This window comes from Meriones unguiculatus, chromosome 3 (genome assembly GCF_030254825.1).
Source record: "Meriones unguiculatus strain TT.TT164.6M chromosome 3, Bangor_MerUng_6.1, whole genome shotgun sequence".
NCBI classification, from domain to species: domain Eukaryota; kingdom Metazoa; phylum Chordata; class Mammalia; order Rodentia; family Muridae; genus Meriones; species Meriones unguiculatus.
The window spans coordinates 26,557,814-26,580,711 of record NC_083351.1 but is presented as its reverse complement, the minus strand read 5'-3'; the positions used below and the strand labels follow the sequence as shown (position 1 = coordinate 26,580,711).

The 22,898-nt window shown below is 53.3% G+C and overlaps 2 protein-coding genes across 28 annotated transcripts in view; one reads left to right on the top strand and one right to left on the bottom strand.

Annotated features, from left to right (window-relative positions):
• LOC110540019 (atrophin-1) overlaps positions 1-13,249 on the bottom strand; it is a 102,518-nt gene extending 89,269 nt beyond the window's left edge. For 5 of the 27 annotated variants that reach the window (XM_060379591.1, XM_060379593.1, XM_060379592.1 and 2 more), the window contains exon 1: positions 12,580-13,244. In XM_060379591.1, the coding sequence (XP_060235574.1) occupies positions 12,580-13,175 (596 nt within the window). In that variant the 5' untranslated portion in view covers positions 13,176-13,244. Of the gene's footprint in view, positions 1-12,579 lie in introns of all 27 variants that reach the window. The other 22 variants (XM_060379598.1, XM_060379600.1, XM_060379595.1 and 19 more) reach the window with 18 other exon arrangements.
• A 164-nt stretch (positions 13,250-13,413) lies between these two features.
• Positions 13,414-17,426, top strand: Pou3f1 (POU class 3 homeobox 1). Its single transcript, XM_021626821.2, has one exon. The coding sequence runs from the start codon at positions 13,458-13,460 to the stop codon at positions 14,826-14,828; it is 1,371 nt and encodes a 456-aa protein (XP_021482496.1). The 5' UTR covers positions 13,414-13,457; the 3' UTR covers positions 14,829-17,426.
• The last annotated feature ends 5,472 nt before the right edge of the window (positions 17,427-22,898 follow it).

Sequence of the window (22,898 nt, the reverse complement as noted above, 5' to 3'; positions counted from 1 at the left end):
AGCATTCAGCAGCCAGGCCCCTTCTGCCTCTCTGGTTTCTGGGTAGCTTGGAAGTCCTTCCACAACTGCCACTTGTCCACACCTGCTGTGGCCCTCCCTGGAACTCTGGGTCTGAACTCCTCAGATGCCCTGACTGCCTGTCACTATGACACCTACCTGTCACTATGTCCCCTAACCCTGGCACCTAGAGGTTTGGCCCTGTCATCTGGTGATAGATCACACACACACGCACACACTCCCCTCCGCTGTTCAACCCACCCATTCTGGAATCCAGGTTTGCCCATTCTGTGCCCCTGAACCTGCCAATCGCCTACCCACAGCCACTGGCACCCCACCCAACAACTCCGAATGCAGTCAGGACTTCACCCGCATCCACGCTAGCCACGGCCTCTGCAGGGCCCTGAAGCCTGACAGAAAAATCACAGACACACTTTGACATTAATCAAAGGCTCTCATAAATAAATATGTGTAAATCATATGCAAACCAGGTAGGAATTTACATCTCTCTCTCTCTCTCTCTCTCTCTGATGAGTCAGCATCTCCAGGCACCAGGGAGGCTGTGTGCCGCTCAGGAGGCATGGGGAACAAGAGCCCTCAGCATCCAGGGGAGCCCATTGAATTCACAACCTCAGATTCTAGAATTTTCAGCTTGGAAGTATAAATCAATTAATTGTTGCAGTGCTTTCTTTCTCCCACACACTAGCGACTCAAAAGCATTTAATGAGATGATACGGGAAGTGCTTAGAAGGGTTATCGGTGGTATGCACCCAGTTTACCTACCATCTTCTCCATATTATCTCATCTAGATTTCACAGTGATAGCAATAATCATTATGACAGTAATAAAAGCAAGAGGTGTTCTTCTCTCTCGGAGGCTTCCAGTATCACAGCCTCCCAGGGTGCAGGCGGCAGAGGCCTGGTGTTCCGCCCCCATCGCTTCAGGCCCTACCGTTTCAGTACATTCTAGCCTGGCTTCCCACCGCCAGGAACTGCAGCTTTGCCTGAGGGCTTCTGCTCACCTCCAGGAAGTTGCTCTCCCCTCCTAGGGCAGGCCACAAGTGTTGGGAGAGTCAGGAGGCAACAGCCAGAGAAATGACCTGGCTGGTAGAGACTGACTCATTCATCCGGTGGTAGAGCTTCCAGGTGCGTGCAACTCTGATGCCCAACGGGCCTCGGTGGGATGGGTGTCCTCAAAGCTAACTTGCTACTTGCTGAATAACGCTCCAGCTGTTGGCTAACCCCCCCCCACACACACACACTCCTCCATCCCACTTCCCTGTCTCTCCCCCATCCTCCTGCCACTGTTTCCTGGATCATTTTCTTGGGGTCTGCTTTGGGGAAAGTTAAGCTGAAACTTTAGGCATCTCAAACTGTGCTAGTAACCACCCCAGGAAGCATGAATATGTCTTTATCTGAGACTCGGGCATGCTGTTCACATTTCCATCAGGTCCTGCTACATCTGGCCCAGCTGCAGCTCCTACTGCCCCCTCCTTCCTGTTCTGCTAGGGTAAGTCAGAACTCCTGGACACCGAGCCCATCTTCTAGCTGGAAACCTCTCTATGCTGGGTGTGCAAGGGGCTGATCTGATCCTTCAAGGCTCGGAGCTTTCTCAGCCTTTCCATGCCCTTCCAGCAACTCCACTGTCTCCACTGATGCCTCCTTACTTGACACAGTCTGTACTGAGACTCTTCTCTTTCAGAAAGTCCTATGCTTCCTGTGGGCAGGAGCCCTGTCCTTTTCATTGTTATGTCTTCTTCGGTGCCTTCAGTCCACAACAGGAAATCAAAATCATCAGTGGAGGGCTAGCAAGATGAGTCACAGGGTAAAGGGGCTTGCCACCAAGCCTAATAAGAAAAGTTCGAGTCCCCTGGACCTACATGGTAGAAAGAGGGAACTGACCTCCTCAGGCACACATGTTCTGGCATACACAGACAGGCAGGCAGACAGACAAACACACAAACATACACACACACATATACATACATATAAACAAAGACACGTACACACAAATAAATAAGTGTTTGTATGGGGTTTTTATTATTTATTTTTTGAGACAGGGTTTCTCTCTCTGCCTAGCCTTAGCCATCCTGAACTCACTTTGCAGTCCAGGCTGGCCTTGAACAATCCTTACAGCAATCCACCTATCTCTGCCTTCCTAAATGCTGGGATTACAGGCATGCACCACATCTGGCTCATATGTTTGTTTTTAAATAGCAGAGTCCAGCATTCTAACAACAGTAAACCAATATCAGAAAAGCAGAAGCAGTAGGTTCAAGAGTTCAAGGCTCAGGCATGGTAGTGAGCATTTAATCTCAGCACTTGGGAAACAGAGGCAGGGCGATCTCTGAGTTCCAAGTCACCCTTGGCTACAGATAGACACTAGATGATAGATAAATAGGTAGGTAGGTAGATGATTGATCAATCGATAGATAGATAGACAGACAGACAGATAGATAGAAAACTAGAAAATCGATAGATACCACCTCTACTGTGGTTACAATTTCCATCAAAAGTCTATGTCCTGAGGCCAGCAAGATGGCTTAGCAGGTAAAGGCACTTATAAACGAGCCCGAGAACCTGCGTTCAATCCCCAGGACTTCCTCCATGGAAGGAAAAAAATGATCCTACAAGCTGTTCTCTGACCTCCACGCCATGTGCCATAGCATGCACAGGTACAAATAAATATTTGGGATTTTGAAAAGGTAATAAAAGAGCCCACATCCTAGGAAGCTGGACAAGGCGTTAACTGCCTACATCCCAACACAAAGCTGAAGTAAGACCAAAGTCATGACTAGCCTGGGCTGATACCATACCCTTTCTTAAAAAGGGAACAGAAGTCCCCAGTCACACATGCCTGAAATCCCAGCAGAGGCAGGTGGACTTCTATGAGTTCAAGGCCAGCCTGGAGGCCAGCCTGGTCTAACAAAACAAAACAAACAAACAAAAAAAAAAAAAAAAAACACAATACAGGAAAGAGAAAAGGTAGTTATATTTATGCCAAAACAGTGTTTACATAAAACACATTCATGAGTATATGTAAAGAGCTGTCACTTTGGCAGATTAATTCAATTCTCAGAGCCTCGATTTCTTCATTTGTAAAACAGGGTAATTAATAGCTGCAAACATTTTTGTAAGGACGCAGCATGGAAGGGCAGTTACGAGCAGTGAGCCTAGCACCTGCGCATGGTAATAAACCATGGCTCTTATTAAACATCGTGTATGCGTGCAGAATGTTCCGGAAAGATAGCACCAAAACATGAGTCGTTAGGAGAGGTGAGGCAGAGAGGCAGATGGAGTCCTATTTCAGATACTTTCAGGGTAAAGAATCTTTACAAATGAGACTGTGTTGCTTTTATCAGCAGCAGAAGAGTTAACAGACACTCCTATTGGCTAGAGGAAGAGCTCTGATGTCTAGACCATGTTTCAGGGCCTCTCACTTCCTAGCCATCTCCTCCAGCCTCCAGAAGGCTCCAAACCCACAGGGGTAGGGGGTGCTCTCCTAGGAACGGGTAGCCTTCTGATCCTGACCGGATGCCAGGCAGGGTCCACCTGAGAGATCACTTTGCTCTACACAAACCTACATGGCTTATACCTTATTTCTTTCCTTTCTGCCCAGATATGAAAAACCCAGAACCCTGCAGCTTCTCCATTGGAGCTAAGCCAGGGTCTGCACTCCCTCAGGGAAAGGCCATAACATGTGCTGGGACACTGTCCTCTCCACTAGATTTACGCCTGTCGCCTACCCCACACAGAGGCTAGCATGCCCAGATTCAGGGCTGCCCCTGGCCTTCCCTGCTTCTCCCTACTCCTGCTGGCAGCAACCATTTCCACTCTTACCATCCTAGTCATCTTCATTATGGTCTCAGGTCGGGAATTTTAGGCAGAACCAAGCCCTAACAAGCCCCTGTCCTGGTACTCTGGGTGATTAAGCAGCCCACGTTGGTTACAGGCAATGACCCAGTGTGAATAAGAAGGCCCACTCTCTGAGGCTGAAAGCCAGTAGCTGCAGTATCCTCTCGTCATCCCCTTTTTAAAAAAAGAAAGCGCTAGGCCAGGAGTGGTAGCGAACACCTGTAGTCCCAGAACCCAGGAAGCTGAGGCAGACGGACCAGAAAGACCATTGATTCCAAGCCAGCCTGATTTACATAGCAAGATCCAATCTCCAAAACCCGAGGAAATAAATAAAAAACTGTAAAAAAGGGAAGTAAAACGGGCATACCTTTAATCCCAGCACTGGAGGCAGAAGGATCTCTTTGAGTTCAAGGCCAGCCTGGTCTACATATCTAGTTCCAACCAAGCCAGAGCTACATAGTGTGTGCATGACTAGCCTAGACAACACCCTGTTTAAAAAATATATATATATATATAGGTGCTCACTATAAACCAGGAACTGAGCTGGATCCTAGGGCACCCCAATAAAATGGAGCCAGTAGAGAAACATACAACAAAGAACCCAGGGAACGTGGGCTAAAAAATGCTATCACAGAGACGGACTATGTAAATAGGGCAGAGACCACGTCTCCTTCTGGAAGGGGAGGTTTCCCAGTGTTGATGACAGTTGAACCCAGACTTAAAGGGCATGAAGCAGAGAAAAAATGCATGAAGCAGAGAGAAAAGCATTCTGGGAAGACAGATTCTTGTGTACACAGGCAGGAGGCAGGGGAGGGCCTGACTGCCTTGGGGGACAGAACAGGTGCTTCTGTGTTGAAAGAGACATAGGACAGGATCGTCAGGGGCTGGGACTTGATGACAGGCACACCGAAAGCCAAGAAACACTGCTCAGAGCCAAATGTCATGGCTGAGCTGGGTCTTAGTGGGAACACCCCAACTTGAGTCAGCTACTCAGAAAGGATGAGAGGGAAGCAGAGGCCTTCCAGAGCAGTAAATAGACTGTGAACGTTGTCACTCCCTTTAACCTTGGCTTCTGGGAGTCAGAGATGCAGGTTTGGACCATACTTTAACACACCCACGCAACAAGCCCATGGCACCCACAACTACAGGTAAACTGAGGCACTCCATGTAAGAGTTCTTCTATAATGGAAAGGAGAGTGGGGATGTGATCCCTCCACACACTGTCTTCAGCCACGGATCAAAGTTAAGACCCCAGGGTGATTCTATCTGCAACTACAAGCCTATTCCCAGGCTCAGACAGGTGTTGTTCTGGATCCAGCAGATGTCCCCAAGTCAGACACATGTCCAGAGCTCAAACAGACATTGCCCCCAGGCCTGGAAGATGTTGCATGAGGCCCAGACAGATGTTGTACTTGGTTCAGACACATGTCCTGAGCCCACACAGAAGCTTTCCCGGGGCCAGATAATGTGCTGGGCTCAGCCAGGTGTCCCAGCCTCAAACAGATGTTGCCTCCATCCCAGGCAGATGCTAGCTTAAATTCAGACAGATGTCTGCCACCAGAGATACATAAAGATGCTGAGAGGGCTCTAGGAGAATACCATTCCTAAATCTCCCTTTGCCTCTCCACCTGCTACCCCAAGGAAGGTTGAAGAAGGCCAGCTAACAGTCCATAAAGCCACCAAACTATCTCCAAGTGCTCCTACACCCCACAGTTCCGGGCAGCCTCGGCAGGAGAAGGCAGAGCCACATAGTGTGGTGGTAAATGAACCATGAGCACCACAGAATAAGACACCTTGGCCATCTGCGCAGTGGTAGACACTGATGCCCAAGGCACCTGAGCTGAATGTAGGGGAGAGGGACACTGAAGGAAGGATGGAAGGGCCTCAACCCCTCACTGTGGGACTGAAGGAGAAGTCCTGAGACCTCACTCCCAGACACGTACTTTGCACTCAAGTAACCTCATTCCTGAGTTCTTTGAAAAGACTTGCTACCCCAAAGCTCAAATGCATGAAGTAAGTTTAAAAAAGGGACCCAGAGTAGGGAGAGGGTTCCATCCATCAGGCTTATCTCTAGCTGTAAGATGATCTTTCTTCTCCAAGAGCATCTTACCCTGGGTAGAAAAAGAATGTCCCCCTTGTGGCCAGAGAACTGCCGCCAGGACTCTAGAACTTTGTGGATCTCCAGATGGCAGGCACAGGGTGGAAAAGGCAGCTGGTCCCTCTACCTGGGGGGAACCTGTCCATTCCACCTGCCCTGAGAGGTCTCTGGGGGCAGCTGGCTCATGAATATGTAAATAAAGCATGAACCACACCTCTCAGCAGGTGCCCGGTCGGAGCCACCCTCCAGACAGGACCCTCTAGTCCTCAAGAGCTACCCCAGGCTGAAGGAGGTGAAGACAAGGTATGCTCTCACACACAAGAAGGCATCTCCAGGGGCTGGAGAAATGGCTCAGTGGTTAAGAGCACTGTCTGCTCTTCCAAAGGTCATGAGTTCAATTCCCAGCAACCACATGGTGACTTACAACCATCTATAATGTAAACTGATTCTCTCTTCTGGCCTTCTGGCAGGTGTAAATGCAGATAGAACACTCATATACATAAAATAAATAAAAAAAAAAAAAGAAGGCATCTCCAAAACAGACCCTCGTGTGTGTCCACTGGTACAAACCAAACCCAAACACAGTAAAACAAACACACACACACTTAAAGGAAGCTTTAAAACAAGCATGGGAGCACACACTCAGCGCACTTACATACGCTCAAACCACTCACATGCATGCAATCAAAATAATATTAATTGTATGCCTGTGAGTATTTGAGCGTGTGTGTGTGAATGTGTGTACAGAGCAGTGAGAGAGCTCAGCTGGTAAAGACACTTGTGCTAAGTCTGATTATAAGACTTCAACCCCCGTACCTGCAGAGTGGATGGAGAGAATCAACTCTCATAAGTTGTCCTCTTACCTCCACGTGTCCACCATCACACACACACACACACACACACACACACACACACCACTATTTAAAAAATGTAAACTACAGACATGTTAATTCATGGACGTCAACATACATTCGGTCACCATACACAAAAGCACCTCGAGCCACCAGCTACCACTGCAAACACTGAAACTGGAGGCAACCCCCCTCCCCCCAGTCACCCCAACCAAGCCACCTACACCAGCCTTCGCTGAACCACAAAGTCAAGAGCCTCACTCTTCTGGCACTGAGGACAAGGACTTAAACTAGCACTCTCTGCCCTCAGCCCACCCTGCTGCGCTGAATTTTGCATTCATTCAAGTAAAAGTGAGAAGGAGGGAGGGAAGAAGGAGAGAGAAAGAGGGGGAAGAGGAGGAGGGTAAGGGGATGGGGAATGAAGAACGGGAGGGTGACAGGAAGGCAGAGAAGGAGAAAGAGAGGGAGGGAAGAGGAAACAAAGCCCAGCCCAGCCTTTTACTGTAATTAATCCCCTCTAATAATTTACCGATTTGAAGAGCTCATGTTTTACATAACAGGACTATGGGCGTCGACGCCAGCTCAGGGGCGCCACTCTGCTAAAACAGAAGTACATTTCAACAGCACCTACCACTCCTGACTTAAATACTACAGAAAGACCATCATTCCCACCCACAGGCCTGGGGGTTAAGGTGGCAGGGAAGGCGGAGGAAAGGCATCCCTCCTTCCCTGCACCAAGCAGAGACAGGAACTCCGATATTCCAAAGAGACTGTGTCTCCTCTGCCAAAAGCTGAACCAGCCCTACCCCTACCCTCCTTGGCCTTGAGCTCTAGAGAGGGTTCAGGAAAGACAGAAGACGAGTTCAGAAAGGAGAGGGACTTTAAGTGTGGCTTTAAGTGGTGTCCGGTACCTAGCTAGTGCCTACCCGTATGGACAGAATGACCCCAACACTCCACGTCCACATCTGGAGACTAGGGATCTGTGGCAGCCGGTACCTGGCAAATGCTTCCAATCAAAACCACGTTCTAGTCCGGAAATACAGCTCAGTATTTCAGTGGGTCCACGTGCTTGCCTAGCACACAGGAAGTCCTGGGTTTGATCCCCCCACGCTGCATAAGTTGGAATGTGGTGGCACACATCTGTGTGCCCTCAGGAGGCTGAGATGGGGATCGGGAGTTCAAAGTCATCCTTGCCTACATAGCTCATTGGAAGCCAGCCACACAAGACTCACACAAGTTCTACCCTTCAGCAAGAACTACTGGGGGAAGGCGGGTCAGCAAGACAGCTCAGCAGTAAAAGCATTTGTCCCTGGAAGTTGTTCTCTGACCTCCACTCTTGCGCTGTGGCATCCACACCCCCATACACGAACTCACATCACATATGTAGATAATAATTAAAAATTAAATAGCTCATCTGAGGAACAAGCAGTTTCTGCTTCCACCAACTCACCCAGACAGGTAGAGAGCAAAATCAAGCCACGGGTACCCTTTCCAAGCTCCCACCGGGTGGTAATCTGGTCCCACCTTCTTTCTCTACCCTTCTTTCTTTCTCTTTTGGAGTCAAAACACTTTATTCAGAGGCTTGGGGAAAGGCTGGAGAGGTCCACGCTATCTGTTGTCCTCCACAGGGCAGAGCTTAGGGGTCTCCCAGGGCTAAGGGTCATCCTACCTTCTTAATCACCCTAAGAGGCCATCCTGCCCGATTTATAAAGGAAGCTCTGGAGAGGTCAAAGGCCACAGAGATCAGGATACTGAGACTGGCTCAGGATCCACAAGCCCCAAGCCAAGGCCCAGATGAAACCCAGGACCCTGACTCCAGGCCCCACTCAAGACTGGCAAGAGGGAAAGGAAGTGGGTCGTGAGTGCTACCCAAGCCCAGACAGCCCAAAACAAAGACCCTAAGCCCTTGGCTAGGAGGACATCCAGAAGCCCAGCCGCTGGACTCTCTCTCCTTCTTTACTTCTTCCCAGCAGCCCTGATTTGCCAGGGCTCCAGGTGGTGCATCCGGAGTCTGCCCCCACACCACAAAGGCTGAGCCTGCCCTCTGCCCTCCCAAGCCTCCAGACTAATGGTTAGAAGAAAGCTCCAGGGGCTCAGGGACCTAAGGGGAAAGCAGCCAGATCCAGCTGCCACCGACAGACACTAAGCAGGACCGCACCTCTTCCTCCCCACCCCCGAACCTATGCTCGTGAGCCCGACCAGGGATGGAGAACTGAACTGTAACGGTGAGTCCATCACTGCCAGGGTGCTGATGGTGGCAGCCTCACGAGTGTAGCTGTGTTTACAAGGCAGCCTCTGTGGAAGTCTATGCCTGTGACCTCAGGCTTTGCACACTGGAGCTTGCACAGCTATGACTCCTCCCTACAAGAGCCCTCCCCACACCCACACCCACCCCCAACCGCCCTGCAGCTCAAAGGCCCCCTACAGCGAGGGCCCCATCTGCTGGAGGCTCGGTGACCTGTGTCAAATGAGCAGGCGCTCGGTCACACTCCAGAGCCTGGAGCGGGCTGTGCACTCTGGGAAAGCTGAGGAGCTCCTGCCTGGGGGCCGGCTGGGCAGGGGCCCCACAGGGGAGCCTGAGACTGGCAGCAGGCTAGCTGGAAGCTGCCCTGCACAGGCGAGAAGAGGGGAGGGGAACAAGAAATAAATGGAGAAAGAAGAGCTTTTCCATCTCCTTGTGGCTAACGCTGAGAACAAACCAAGAGGACCAGACTCAGGACTGAGCACAGCCCCTTCCTGCTTTCTGGTCCCTTGTGCAGACCTGGCGATTCCTTCAGGGAGTGGATAATGGTGTCTGTGTACGTCTAGGGGATGGGAGAAGTCTTTATCTGCTCACCTGGGTGAGAGAATGTGCATAGCCAGTTCCGCGGGCTAACAGATACCAAAGCGTGCCTATCTGTGTGACTAATACTGTATGCCAGCCAAGTGCCACTGTGTTTGTGACTCCAGGGGCCCACAGGTCTCAGATATTTTAGTGTCAGAGAAGGAAGACACATCTCAGTCAATGTGGGCATTCTGTGTTTGACCCTGTTTAGACACGGGCCTTATTTTTTGTTAGGTGATGCTTTGGATAACCGCATGTTTGGCCTACGGATGCAAGTCTCTATGTTCTTGCAGTGAATTAGTATGTGCATCCCTGTGCTAGCTTTGCATATCTGTATCTATATGTTCAGTACGTGTGAGAGTGCACATCTCCGGACATGTTTTCACCCTTCCGTCTGCACCACCACATGGGTTGCCTGACTTCCGTGAGCACACCATGGCTGTGCAGCATGGTCAGGAAGAAGAGACTGGGACTAGGAACGCAGTGGTCCTTACGCCTAGACCCCTTTAATACAGCTCCTCATGTTGGGGTGAGCCCAGACCTTAAAATTATTTCCATTGCTACTTCGTAACTGTAATGTTGCTACTGTGAGGAACTGTCATGTATTACATCTGTTTTCTGATGGTCTTAGGTGACCTCTGTGAAAGGGGTTGTGACCCACAAGTTGAGAACTACTGTTCTAGACAGAGAAGCCATCCTGGTAACAGGTATCTGCCAGGGGCCTATGACGGGCCTCAACGTTCCACCCGTTCTCTGAGAACAAGAAGGAAAGGAATACCAAGATTTTCTGTGCAAAACTAAACTCCTAGAAAAAGTAGGACTCAGAACCCATATCACTGTAGACTCTCCAGTGTAGAGGGTCTAAAATTTCAATGCCAAGTTATTAATTTTACTTTTCATGCTGCTGCTCACCCAAGGGCAGCATCCGCTGTGTATGCTACACTTAAATGATGTTCTTTGTTACATGCTCAGAGCCTCAGAGCAATGCTAAGATTAAAGCACCACTGTCCCTACTTTAAGATGGAGAAACCACAGCCCCAAGAAGCGAGTGATCCACAGAGGCTGCTTGCTTCTGGGGCTGTTAACCTGGGGACTGAGATGTGCTGGGCAACAAGCTGGTAACCTAGGGGCTTGGGCACTGCTTTACTGAGGATAACCCTCCGTTCAGCACAGACCAGGGAACACAGCATCCAGGGAACCCTGACCTGCCTACGAGCATGTCCGGAGATACGGCTGTAAGGCCATCTTTGCCCCGAAGGCCAAAACTGCAACAGGGAGAATGACCAGTGGGACAGCAGAAGTAAGACTCGGCTCTGCTTTATACTCTGAGGATGATGTCATTAGCTCTCCCAAGGATTAAGGCACAGACCAAAGGATGGACAGAACAGCACCACGCCTGTGGGTCACTGTTTTTCGAGCCACGGTGGTAACCCCTAAATCTGTACAGCACAGCATCTGTCTGCTATCTAAACATTACCCATCTTCCAGCAGGACTGGGGTAAATATGTAGAACCTTAGACTGTCAAAGATGGAAAAGCAAAGAAGGTAAATTGATCCAAACCCCATAGCCCACTGTGCAGACGAGGAAACAGACTTAGGTGCTCACCTAGCAGACAGCACCAACAGGACAGAGCAGAGTAAAGGCCCTTTGTGTGTGGGAAGGGGGGCTCACTCCCACCATCTCATACCACTCCCTGTTCACCTTAGGGAGACAGAAGGACCATAAGACATTGTTAGTCCCAATTTACAAGAAGGAAACCCAAATTCAGAGAGAACAGACCGGAGGAAGACAGGGGAAGCTCCACTTTCAGCCTAATCTTCAGAGTACGCAGGCCTGCTTAGGACTGGCATGAGAGACTTCAGCTGTAGGAACCCAAGCCTTGGTCCTGCCCTTCTTAGGCCTGGGAGACCAAGAGAACTCGAGCTGCCTCAAGGTGACTGCTTCCTGGACCAAGATGGAGGAAAACCCAGCATCCCTATCTGGATTCAGACACAGGAACCCATCACAGCTCCTGCGGCTAGAAGGGACCTAAAGGTGCCTGTTCTGGACTGTGGCCAATAGTCAGACAACCCTGACCTCTTCCATTCCTTCCCCCGGAGACCGGACATGTGCTGAACTTGGGGCACTGAGGGCTCAGAGAACACTGTCTCAACCCAGGGTATAACTCTTCACTGTCAACTCTGTCCCAGCCCCTCTTAGATCATCCCCACAGCGGCTGCCTTCAGGGCTCTTGTCTCCTTTCTTCAAACAGGCTTCATTCCTTAGGTGGACCTAAGGATCCTAGCTAGGGCCCCCAGCTCGGCACCCTGGAATCTCCCTCCGAATCACTTTGAAGCAAGACTAGAGGCAGAAGAGAATCTAATAGTGGACAGGAAGCCCAGCGCCGGAACAGGCAGAAATATAGATGAATGTAAGGAAAGGAAGCACAGACCAGCCGCAACTGAGGCCCTACCCCACTCAGGAGCCGTAGGAGAGACACATCGAACAAGGACAGGGATGAAAAGATCGGCTGTATCCCACTGTCCACTTCTCCAACAAGGTCACCTCAAACTCAATTTCCTACCAGACAAGCCCGAGTTGGCTCCGCGGGAGGCTGGACAGCTGCCAGCCTGCACACTGGATTTCTCAAGTGCCCAACTATCCTGAGTCAGTCCACCCATTCTCTCCAGCAAGTTTCCGGCCGGCATGACCCCCCCCCCCCCACCATAACCAGCGGCAACGAGCGACCACCGGTTCAAGCTGGGAGGAAACAGCGAGAACGGGCTGCGGCAGCGCAGGGCAGGGCCCAGTGTCCATCCCCCATCCTCCGGTGGCGCTTTCTCTGGAACCCGCCTCTACCTCGATGTTCTCTCACTGCAGAACCCCGGAGCCCAGCCGGTTACAGGAGCTCGCACCTACGCGTAGAGCCCCCGCCGCCCGCTGTCCTGGCGCAGCACTCCCCACGCGGTACTCACCTGGCCTCGGCGTGTCCAGGGAGAAAGCCGGAGAGCCAGCGAGAGGCGTGAAGCCGGAGCGGATCCGACTGCGTCCGAGCCGGCCGCACCTTCAGGCCTGGAGAGGTCCAGGTAGCGGTGACGCTGAGTCTAAGAGGGAGAAGAGGGAAAACCAAGACCGGGGGAACGGCGCGAAGGGGAGGGCACCGAGACGCCGGAGGCGAGGCCGCGGAGGTGAGCAGCTGAGCGGTGCAGAGCCAGGAAGCCACCCCGCTCTCTCGCTCTCGCCGCAGCCCAGACTCGCGGGATCCCGGCCCGCAGGCAGCGGCGCCGCGCAGGGAGGAGTGCGGGGCTGAGCCTCTGCTTGGAGCCCGAGCGCCTCCCGGAGCCCGCAATCCCCCCCCGCCCCAGTGGGACGCGGCTGGAAAGCCAGCTCGTGTGGAACGTGGGACCGACCCGGCTCCGAGTCTCCCGCGCTGCGGGGAAAGCGGGGCCCACGCAACCGGGACCGGAGGGGGTGCGGTCCCAGTGCCACCCCCGCGCCACTCCCCACGTGGCGGCCGCGCCCCCGGGGCGTGAATGTGTACGCGGACGGCAGCGGGGAGGGGGGGGGCCATGAATGAAGCCCCAGCGGCCAATCAGCGCGGTCGGCGCGCGGGACCCCGGGAGCGAGGCCCAATAGCGAGCTCCGGGCTGCGGGCCCCGGCGGCGGGCGGGCGCGGGGGGCGGAGGCCGGGACCGGGGGGCGGGAGGCGGCTCCGCGGGCAGCCAATGGGCGGCGGGAGGGGTGGGGCTCCGGAGCGCCCAGCGGGTCCCGGCTTTAAGTCGGCGGAGCGCGGCGGCGGGGCCCGCAGACGGAGCGAGGCGGCGGCGCGGCGCGGCGCAGGGCGCGGGGCGGCATGGCCACCACCGCGCAGTACCTGCCGCGGGGCCCCGGCGGCGGAGCCGGGGGCACCGGGCCGCTCATGCATCCCGATGCCGCGGCAGCGGCGGCGGCGGCGGCGGCGGCCGCCGAGCGGCTGCACGCGGGGGCCGCGTACCGCGAAGTGCAGAAGCTGATGCACCACGAGTGGCTGGGCGCGGGCGCGGGCCACCCCGTGGGCCTAGCACACCCCCAGTGGCTACCCACGGGAGGAGGCGGCGGCGGCGACTGGGCGGGCGGCCCGCACCTGGAACACGGCAAGGCGGGCGGCGGCGGCACCGGCCGGGCCGACGACGGCGGCGGCGGCGGCGGCGGCGGTTTCCACGCCCGCCTGGTGCACCAAGGGGCGGCCCACGCGGGCGCGGCATGGGCGCAGGGCGGCACGGCGCACCACCTGGGCCCCGCCATGTCGCCGTCTCCCGGGAGCGGCGGGGGCCACCAGCCCCAGCCGCTCGGGCTGTACGCTCAGGCGGCCTACCCCGGCGGCGGCGGCGGCGGCCTGGCCGGGATGCTGGCCGCCGGCGGTGGCGGCGCGGGGCCCGGCCTGCACCACGCGCTGCACGAGGACGGCCACGAGGCGCAGTTGGAGCCGTCGCCGCCGCCGCACCTGAGTGCCCACGGACACGCACACGGACACGCACACGCGGGCGGCCTGCACGCGGCGGCGGCGGCGCACCTGCACCCGGGCGCGGGCGGCGGCGGCGGCTCGTCGGTGGGCGAGCACTCGGACGAGGACGCGCCCAGCTCCGACGACCTGGAGCAGTTCGCCAAGCAGTTCAAGCAGCGGCGCATCAAGCTGGGCTTCACCCAGGCCGACGTGGGCCTGGCGCTGGGCACGCTCTACGGGAACGTGTTCTCGCAGACCACCATCTGCCGCTTCGAGGCCCTGCAGCTGAGCTTCAAGAACATGTGCAAGCTCAAGCCGCTGCTCAACAAGTGGCTGGAGGAGACCGACTCGTCCAGCGGCAGCCCCACCAACCTGGACAAGATCGCGGCGCAGGGCCGCAAGCGCAAGAAGCGCACGTCCATCGAGGTGGGGGTCAAGGGCGCGCTCGAGAGCCACTTCCTCAAGTGCCCCAAGCCGTCGGCGCACGAGATCACCGGCCTGGCCGACAGCCTGCAGCTGGAGAAGGAGGTGGTGCGCGTCTGGTTCTGCAACCGGCGACAGAAGGAGAAGCGCATGACCCCTGCGGCCGGCGCGGGCCACCCGCCCATGGACGACGTTTACGCGCCCGGGGAGCTGGGCCCCGGCGGGGGCGGCGCGTCGCCGCCCTCCGCGCCCCCGCCGCCCCCGCCGGCCGCGCTGCACCACCACCACCACCACACACTGCCCGGCTCCGTGCAGTGACCCCGCGGCCCCGGGCCTCCCCCCTCCCCCGCCGGCGCGCACTCAGCCCCGCGTGGCCTGGACTCCTTTTTTTTTGTTGTTGTTGTTGTTGCCGTTGTCGTTTATCCGGTTGCTTTGGATTTTACAAAAAGGAAAAAAAGGATGAAAAAAAAAAAAAAGCCCAGAAACTTTTAAACAGAACCAAACACTCCCCCCCCCCCGGACCGACCTCCCCCCTACGCCCCCGTCTCCGGCGAGCGGCGAAGGGCGCCCAGGAGGGGAGGCTGGGTCCGGCCCGGTCCCCAGGAGAGAGCCGCGAAGATCCAGAAGGAGCCAGCTCGCTCCGGGCGCCCCCTCCGCCCACCGCCTGCTCCCTGTCCCCATCCCCTCGACGACCCCCGCCCCTGCCCCCACGGGCTGTTCGGGGCCGGATCCCGGCAGCGGCCTCCCCACAGCGAAAGGTAACGCGGTGCGGGGTTAGGGATGCCCAGGAGAACGGACGCAGAGAGAGGGGAGCCCCGGCAGCTCTCCCGGGCGTCCGCGCCCGGCGGCCTGCAGGTCACGGGAGGGGGACCGTCACGCTAGCTCTCCGCGCCTCTTCTCTCGAACCAGGATGCGCCCCACCCCCCTTACCCTTTCTTCGGGCTTGGTTGTTTTGTTTCTTTTTTTTTTTTTTTCTTTTCTTTTTTGGTTTTTTTTTTTTTTTTCTTTTTACGATTTTTATTTATTCGTGGAGCCTCTCGGCTCCTGGGGTCCTTCTAACTCCGCCCGCGCCCTTAATTTAAATCGCTGTATACTGTATTTATCGGGGCCCCGGAGGGGAGGCCGCGAGAGCCGCATCTGTGTATAAAAGCAGGAAATAGCCAAAGCTTTAATCTAGCCTAATTTATTTTCCCTTTCTCTTCCCCGCTCCTTCTTCCAAGAACGCAAAACAAACAAAAAAAAACTAACAAAAAAAATTTTTGAGTGTTCATTTTTCGTTTCGTTTCACCCGAGCCCTCCCTCGGCTCGGTTCCTGGCCTAGCGGAGAGGGTCTGCGCTCCCACGCACGCCCGGGTGGGAAGGGGCATCTCCACCCGCCAGACCGAGCACGCACCGCGGGCCGCTGCTTCCCCGCCGGGCCCTGCCCCTCCTGGCCTTAACGAACGAAACTTAAAAAAGTTGGAACTATTTTTTAACCAGCTGTAGAAATAAACCGTTCTCCTAAGAACCTTCCGCCTGTTTCCCCCACAGCTTCCCCCTGTTCTCTTTCGAGCCCCCGCGGGATGCTGAGGGAACCCTGGAGATGGATTCTCCAAACTTGGGGTGAGGTGGGAACCATGTAAATATGTGAGATATGTACACACTGGCGGGGGGCAAGAAACGTTTTGTGCTTGGTTTTTATTTTTTGGTTTTCTGGGTTGTTCTTCCTCCCCACCCTAAAGGGTTTTGTACACCCGACCAAACCGAAAAAGATATTTTAATATGGTTTCCTGATTTCCGACCCATCTCTATTTATTTTCTGGATGTGTTTGGGGCTTCCCCCTTGACTCTTTCTTCATCTGTTTGTTAAGGTTTGAGCTTAAAATTTTGTTATTTTATTTTTTGTTATTTTTGAACAATGTTTTGGTGCATTCTCTTTGTATCTTTATCGCAAAAAAAATGATTAATAATGTAGACTGGGAAGTTCCCTTTATATTTATGTTATAGTAAATATTTTATTACTCACATAAACACATACCCCAGGGCTGTGTCCTGTTCTCTTTACTGCTAGGGCTGGGCTTATTTTGCAGGAAGCCGTGAGATTCCCTTGCCTGGTACCCTCTCCCAAAGCTCTAGACTCAGTGAAAGGCCACTACCAGCCTTCTTCCGGGTCAGTATCAGGACTGCCTGCCTGTTGCTTGGTCAACAGTTGGGCACCTGGCCCAGGTACACCAGTCTAGAGAAAATGAATCACATCCTGTTCCCATTGACTTTTAAGACCAGACCAGGGCCTAGGACAGTAAGCCATTGATAACACAACATGGCTGAACCTGGGGTCAGCCATGCATCCCCATCATTAGCTCACTGTTCTCAGCCGAAGAGGCTCACCTCTTTATTACCAGCCCTCACTGTTTTCCTCTTGCCTGACACCCCAACCCTTAACTTTGATTTTTACCTTGCGTTCTACTTACGGTGTCTAAGCCAAGTTTTCAGGTTATAGCGCAACTGGGAACCTACCTGGTCAGGCTCTTCCATCCTACCCCGACTGGCTCTCCATCCATACAAATGGTACCCATGCCCCCCTAGATACACTGGGCATCTGGTGAACTCCGGTCCATTCAGTGGTCCCGCAGAACTAAGTCAGCTTGGGAGTCCTGCTTGTGTGCTCGGGCGAAGCTAGCTCTGCTTTGCAAACAGACAGCCAGTCCCAGCCACTCTTGAGAGAAGTAGGGGCATAGACTCTGCTGTGGAAAAAGCTTGGCATATCTTCTGGGGTAGACACCCAAAAACCACACAGAGGGGAGAGCTGGTGGGAGGGAGGTTGCAGGACTGAGCAGCAGGACCTGAGGGGAAACATTCAGAAATGTTCTCAATTCTTGAGTAGCAGCCTCCCCTGAGAAGGTCCCGATGCTTGGAGCAGGTCTCAGTCCAGCTCAAAACCCAAGATGGCATCCCAGTCAAGACTTTTTTTTTTTTTTTTTTTTTTTTTTTTTTTTGTCCTTTTAAAACAACTCTTACCGTTTCTCCCATACACCATGGTTCTTTTTCCTTCTCAGGAGAAATACGAGGTTCTTCGTACTATGCGGAGCAAAGCAGCTTGAAGGTGCTGTGGCCTGTTAGGGGAGAAAGTTGATCCCTGGTGAAGGGGTATGTGGGGGGGGGGGGGCTGTGTGCCTGGGAAGCTGTCTGGGCCTTGGAGAGCACCTGACTGTAACTGGTGGATTGGTTGATGCCCAGAGACAGGTGTTCCAGGACCCCAAACTGCTGGTCCTCGGCTGGGCCGGGACAGTGGGATAATTGTGCCACGATGATGGGTGCTGGTGACTTTGCTGCCCCTCAAGCTTAGAGGGAGCACAAAGGCTCCCGGATTTTTCAAAACCTCAGCTCCTTCTCTCTGCTCCTTTTTTTTTTTTTTTTCTCTTTAGTTCAACTTAGTTCATGGCTAGCCTGTGATGGGCACCAAAGTCCCTGCTGTTCCTCCTGTCACTGCTGAACCTCATTGTGCTTCTCAAGGAGACAGACTTGTGGGCCAGCAGGGAGATGGCACGGGAGCCCCTGGCCACCCTCCCTCGGCCTCTCATTTCATGCTCCATTAAATAAAAAACTCTGAAGCCTTCTCATACTCCTGAGTTCTCCACCTCTAGGTTTGTCCCTGCCTTGGGGGTCGGGGGGGGAACTCCCAAAATGGAAGCAAATGAAACTTCCCAGTCCCTGCCAGCCTCTGCAGGTTTTGAAATTGGAAGGGCCTCGAGGAAGACGGGCCTTTCACTGGCCTCTTGCCTACAGCTGACACCAATTGATTGATTGATTTCCTAATTGTCTGCTTAATCTTGTACAAGAGGGTGGGCTTATTATTTAAGCAAGTCAACTCAAAAATAGCAAAACAATGTAGCCTCCCAAGAGCCAGCGGCAGCTGAGGAGCAGAACAAAAAGAGAGGGAAAGGTGGGAAAGGGGGTGGGAGAAAATCTTGCACTGCAAGGATTTTGCTTAATGAGACACCAGACTGGGATAACACCCCTTCGGAGCAGAAGGCCCTAAGGCTTCTCCCTCCACACTCCTGCTCCAGACAACCTCAGAACCTAGAGTCCTAACCCCTTGACAAAATAGTTTAAGAAAGGCACATCAGTTGTGGGCTCCTGTATTTCCCATATGCAGGTCCCTCCACTTACACGGGCATCCCTCGGGCCTCCGTTTGTCCAGGAGAGGCATCCCTAACACTCGCCCCCAACGAAACACAACTTTCCACTGCAAGCCTGGAATTACTGAAGCCACCTCTCACCCTTCACACGCAAACGAAGTTACTTCCCATCATCGTGGAGCCATGGGTCGGCACCTACCTGCTGATATTTGTGTATTCTGCTGCCTGTGTGGCTGGTCCCAAGAGCCACGTGGTACCGGGGGAATCCATATCATTCCTGAGAATCTGATCTAGAGCGTTTGCGAAGGCTAAGGGTCTGTTAATGCTTGAAAGAAGGAAGGTGGCCACTGTGGTCATCAAGGCAAATCCAGAAGGTACCCTGCCCTGAGCACCAAGCACATTGACATTGTCCTTCCCCGGGTTGCACAGGCTTCTGTGTGGCCTGGTACAAATCCCAAGCAAGCGTCCCTTGCCCCTGGAATTCAACTGGGTGTCCACAGGTCCACCTGACTCCTAGCCATGGCTGCCCACTCGGCGCTCCTTGGAAGTTCCTACATAGGCTCTAAGGGGAGATGAGTCAACATGACCCACCCAGCCTTCTTCCTTTCTGAACTTTCCACAGCACGACTTGAGCTCCAGAACAGAGAGTCGCTTAGGCAGAGGGGAAAGTGGGACAGGGTTATCGAGCCCAGCTGCGCCCATAAGTTTAGCCAAGGGGCTCTTCCCAGGGTCTCGGGTTAGAGACGACTGCCAGAGGCAGCTTTGAGTTTTGTCTCTGCCTGTCATCTGTGAAGGCCCTAGAGTTAGTGTTTGCCAGGTCTGCCGGGGCTTCCCCAGTGCTGCGCAGGACTCCGTGTGGGAGGACTGCCCTCTATTGGTCCCTATGCTGGGACACGACACCAGTCACCAGAACGGCCTAATTCTTGAGCCGGCCCTTCTCCCCAGGCCAGCCTCAACGTGCTGACTCTAGGCTTTGCCAGCAAGAGGTGGCTTCGGGCCCCCAAGGAAGAAATCCCACTTCACACAGAGACACAGATAGGCTTGTCTGTGACCCTTCCCTTCCCATCTACCACCTGCCCACTCTCACAGCCACACTCAGAAGCCCACTACCACATGCTGCTCTTCCATCTCTCCTCACACACATCCCCAGCTCTCCCCTCACCAGCTCATCAGCTCCTCAACAGCTCACACACACACACACACACACCACCACCACCACCACCACCACCACCACACAGGGCCTCATCCACACCACTGTTCGGCCATCCAGACCCAGCTTTCTGGTGGTTAGCCCTGAACTCTTGGGAGTCCAGGCACCTGGCCTGAGTGCTGTTTGATGAAACACACTGCCATCCGCCGTCACGCTTAGCTTAGACCCTCTGCTTCCAAGATTTCCAAGCAGTTACCCCTCAAACCGCCTTCCCAAGCACATCCCTGCCCATCATGGCCCCAGCTCCTCCCCAGATCTCTTTCTGCTCCTTTCAGATAATTAAAGTTAGGCTGCGTGTTTGTATGTATGTGTGATCTTATTTTTTAAACACACACCCCCACACATACATATGCGTGTATATATACAAACACACAGCAATTAGCTCCATCCATTCCACCACCATCCTACAACAGCAAAACCCAACTATGAGGAGGCCCCCACGTGGCCCTGCCATGAACCCAGCTGCACCTAGTCATGGGGCTCCTAATCTCTCTCTCTCTCTCTCTCTCTCATACACACACACACACACACACACACACGCACGCACGACGCACTCGAACACACACATTAGCATTTCGTGAAGTAATACCCACTGTACACTACAAGACTATAACCCATCACCTGCTTCCCACCTCCCCTTCAGGGCATCTTAATGGACTCTCCTCACACGACCCAAGGACTAGGAGCACTGTGCGAGACCCCTTCCCCTGCCCACCTCATCTCCAGCCACACACGGCAGTGGACACATCTCCCTGCTGAGCCTGACCAGGGTGGGTCTGGGTTTTATTAGGCTGCAGAGACAGCACGGAGGCATATGGTCTCGTACACAAGAAATAATGTTCATGTTAAATCAGACCTCATGCATAATGCATGGTGCCTGATCTCACATTATTTTGGGTGTTCGTCAAAATCAGTGTTCTTTCTTGTGAGGGCTCCTGAAAAGAAGGGGAAAAGGCGTTTGCTAATTACACCCACAGCCTGGACCCAGGGATCCCAAATACCCTGGGAGCTTCCTTTGCTCTACTTCACCCACCAGTGGGCCCTGTCCCCCCTTTCACTCTGCCTCCCCACATAGAAAGAGGGCTTGCCTCCGGTTTGTAGCAGGCATAAGGCCCCGTGTTATTTTTATTTCTTTTCTCTCGGCTCTCTGTCCCTGGAGGGTTCTGGGGAATAGCAGTGGCTCCGTTGCTCTCACACCCGATTCATTTGCCGTTTTATGAACTCCCGGTTGATTCATCGCCTCCCTAAGTCAATGATTCACTCCTGATGGCTTTTCAGAAATCCTTCTTGAAGGGCTCCCGATTATTCAGCTTTGAATGGGAGCCTGAGCTGAAGTAGACCTGGACCCTGCAACTGTTCCCTTGACCTGGGCTCCTACTGAAGCTGAACTGGGGAGGAGGGGGTGCCCCCTCCATGCAGGAGCTGTGAGAATCTACCTAAGCAGCTCACAGCCACATCTAGACGGTGGCAAAGTCCCCCTTCTTCGTCTGTAGATCACCTGCCTTCTCCTATGTCATCAAAGTCCCCAGAAACTTGCTGTGACTCGGGAGGCAGAGCACTGAGTGTGAGCACAGGGAATGTGAGCCGAAACAGACCTGGGTGCCAGTCCTAGCTCCGTCTTTCATCAGTTGTGTGACCTTAAGCCAGCAATTCACATTTCCAAGCCTGTTTTTCCCAGTGTGATGACAATGGCCGTTCTGGATTATAGAGTTGCTTTGAGAATTAAGTGGGATCATACACACAGTATTTAGCATAAGTGATGAATAAATCAAAGTTGTTTTACCTGAGGCCTGGGCTCAGAAGTTAGTGTGCAGGGAAGAACACCATAAGATAATGACCTCTGACCAGGGACCCCATTTTTTTCCAAGGGCACTTTTCCATAATACATACCCATCACTCATCTTATGCTCCATGTTTACTGTCTCACACAATGTAGCCCCATTTTATAAAAGAGCAAACTGGAGCCTAGAGAGTATTTGCTTAGCCAAGGCAGCAAGATCAGTAAGTGCCAGCAATCAGGATAGAAGCCATTTTATCTGACTCCGGAGCCCCTGTTCTTTTTATACCAAGGCCAGTGGCAAAAAATAGTAGTCAGTGCTGAGAAGGAAAAGCTCCTGAACTTGGGCGTGGAAATTGGGAACGGAGGGTGTTAGAGGGTGTTAGGGTGTTAATCGATTAAATTCTACGGCCCCGTCTCTACCACCGAGAACCGAATAAAATCCCACGAGGCCAAAGAAAGTTGGATACCTTGCCTAAGTTGGTTCGGAAGATCAGGATTGGCCCTCTCCAAGCCTCCACATACCGAGCAACCACGTTGTCCTCAAGGATGGAGACCTAACGCCTGCCAGGCCCTCATCCTAGCACACCTACCCGCTAGCCGAGAGTCTTCTGGAAAGTTGCTTCAACTCTCCATCCGTCAGTTTCCTCTTCTGTAAATGAAGATAACAGCAGCACCTGCCCCACAGAGCCGCAGAGAGGACTCGATGATCGAGATGATATATAACAGAAACACTTAGAGCCTGGCATGTCATGAGTGCACATTAAACGTTAGCTGTAAAAAATAATTTTATATGTACAGTGTGTCTTGTTGCTGAGCTGTTGAAGAAGGAAAAAAAATAATAATAATGTCAAGTCCTTCCCCTACCACTACTGCCTTCCTAGAATGATTTCTCTTCATTCATAAAACCACTCTAGGAAAATTTAAGTCTAAAATTTCCATTCCCAGTCCATAGGTGAGGAGACTGAGGCCTGAGAATATTATCTTTCTCAGAGTGACCCAGAAAACCAATAATAGGTGCAGCTTTGTTTTGTTTTGTTTTTTTGAGGCAGGGTTTCTCTGTGTAGCCTTGGCTGTCCTAGACTTGCTTTGTAGACCAGGGTGGCCTCAAACTCAGAGATCCTGCCTGCCTCTGCCTCCCTGAGTGCTGGTAGGTGCAGCTTTTAAGCCTTTTGCCTACTTTCATTTTGTGGCAACCCTACTTCTCAAACTAGGACTCAGTTATAACACCAAATACTAGCACCACATAACAAGGCTTTGTCCCGGGCTCTGCAGAAACGGCA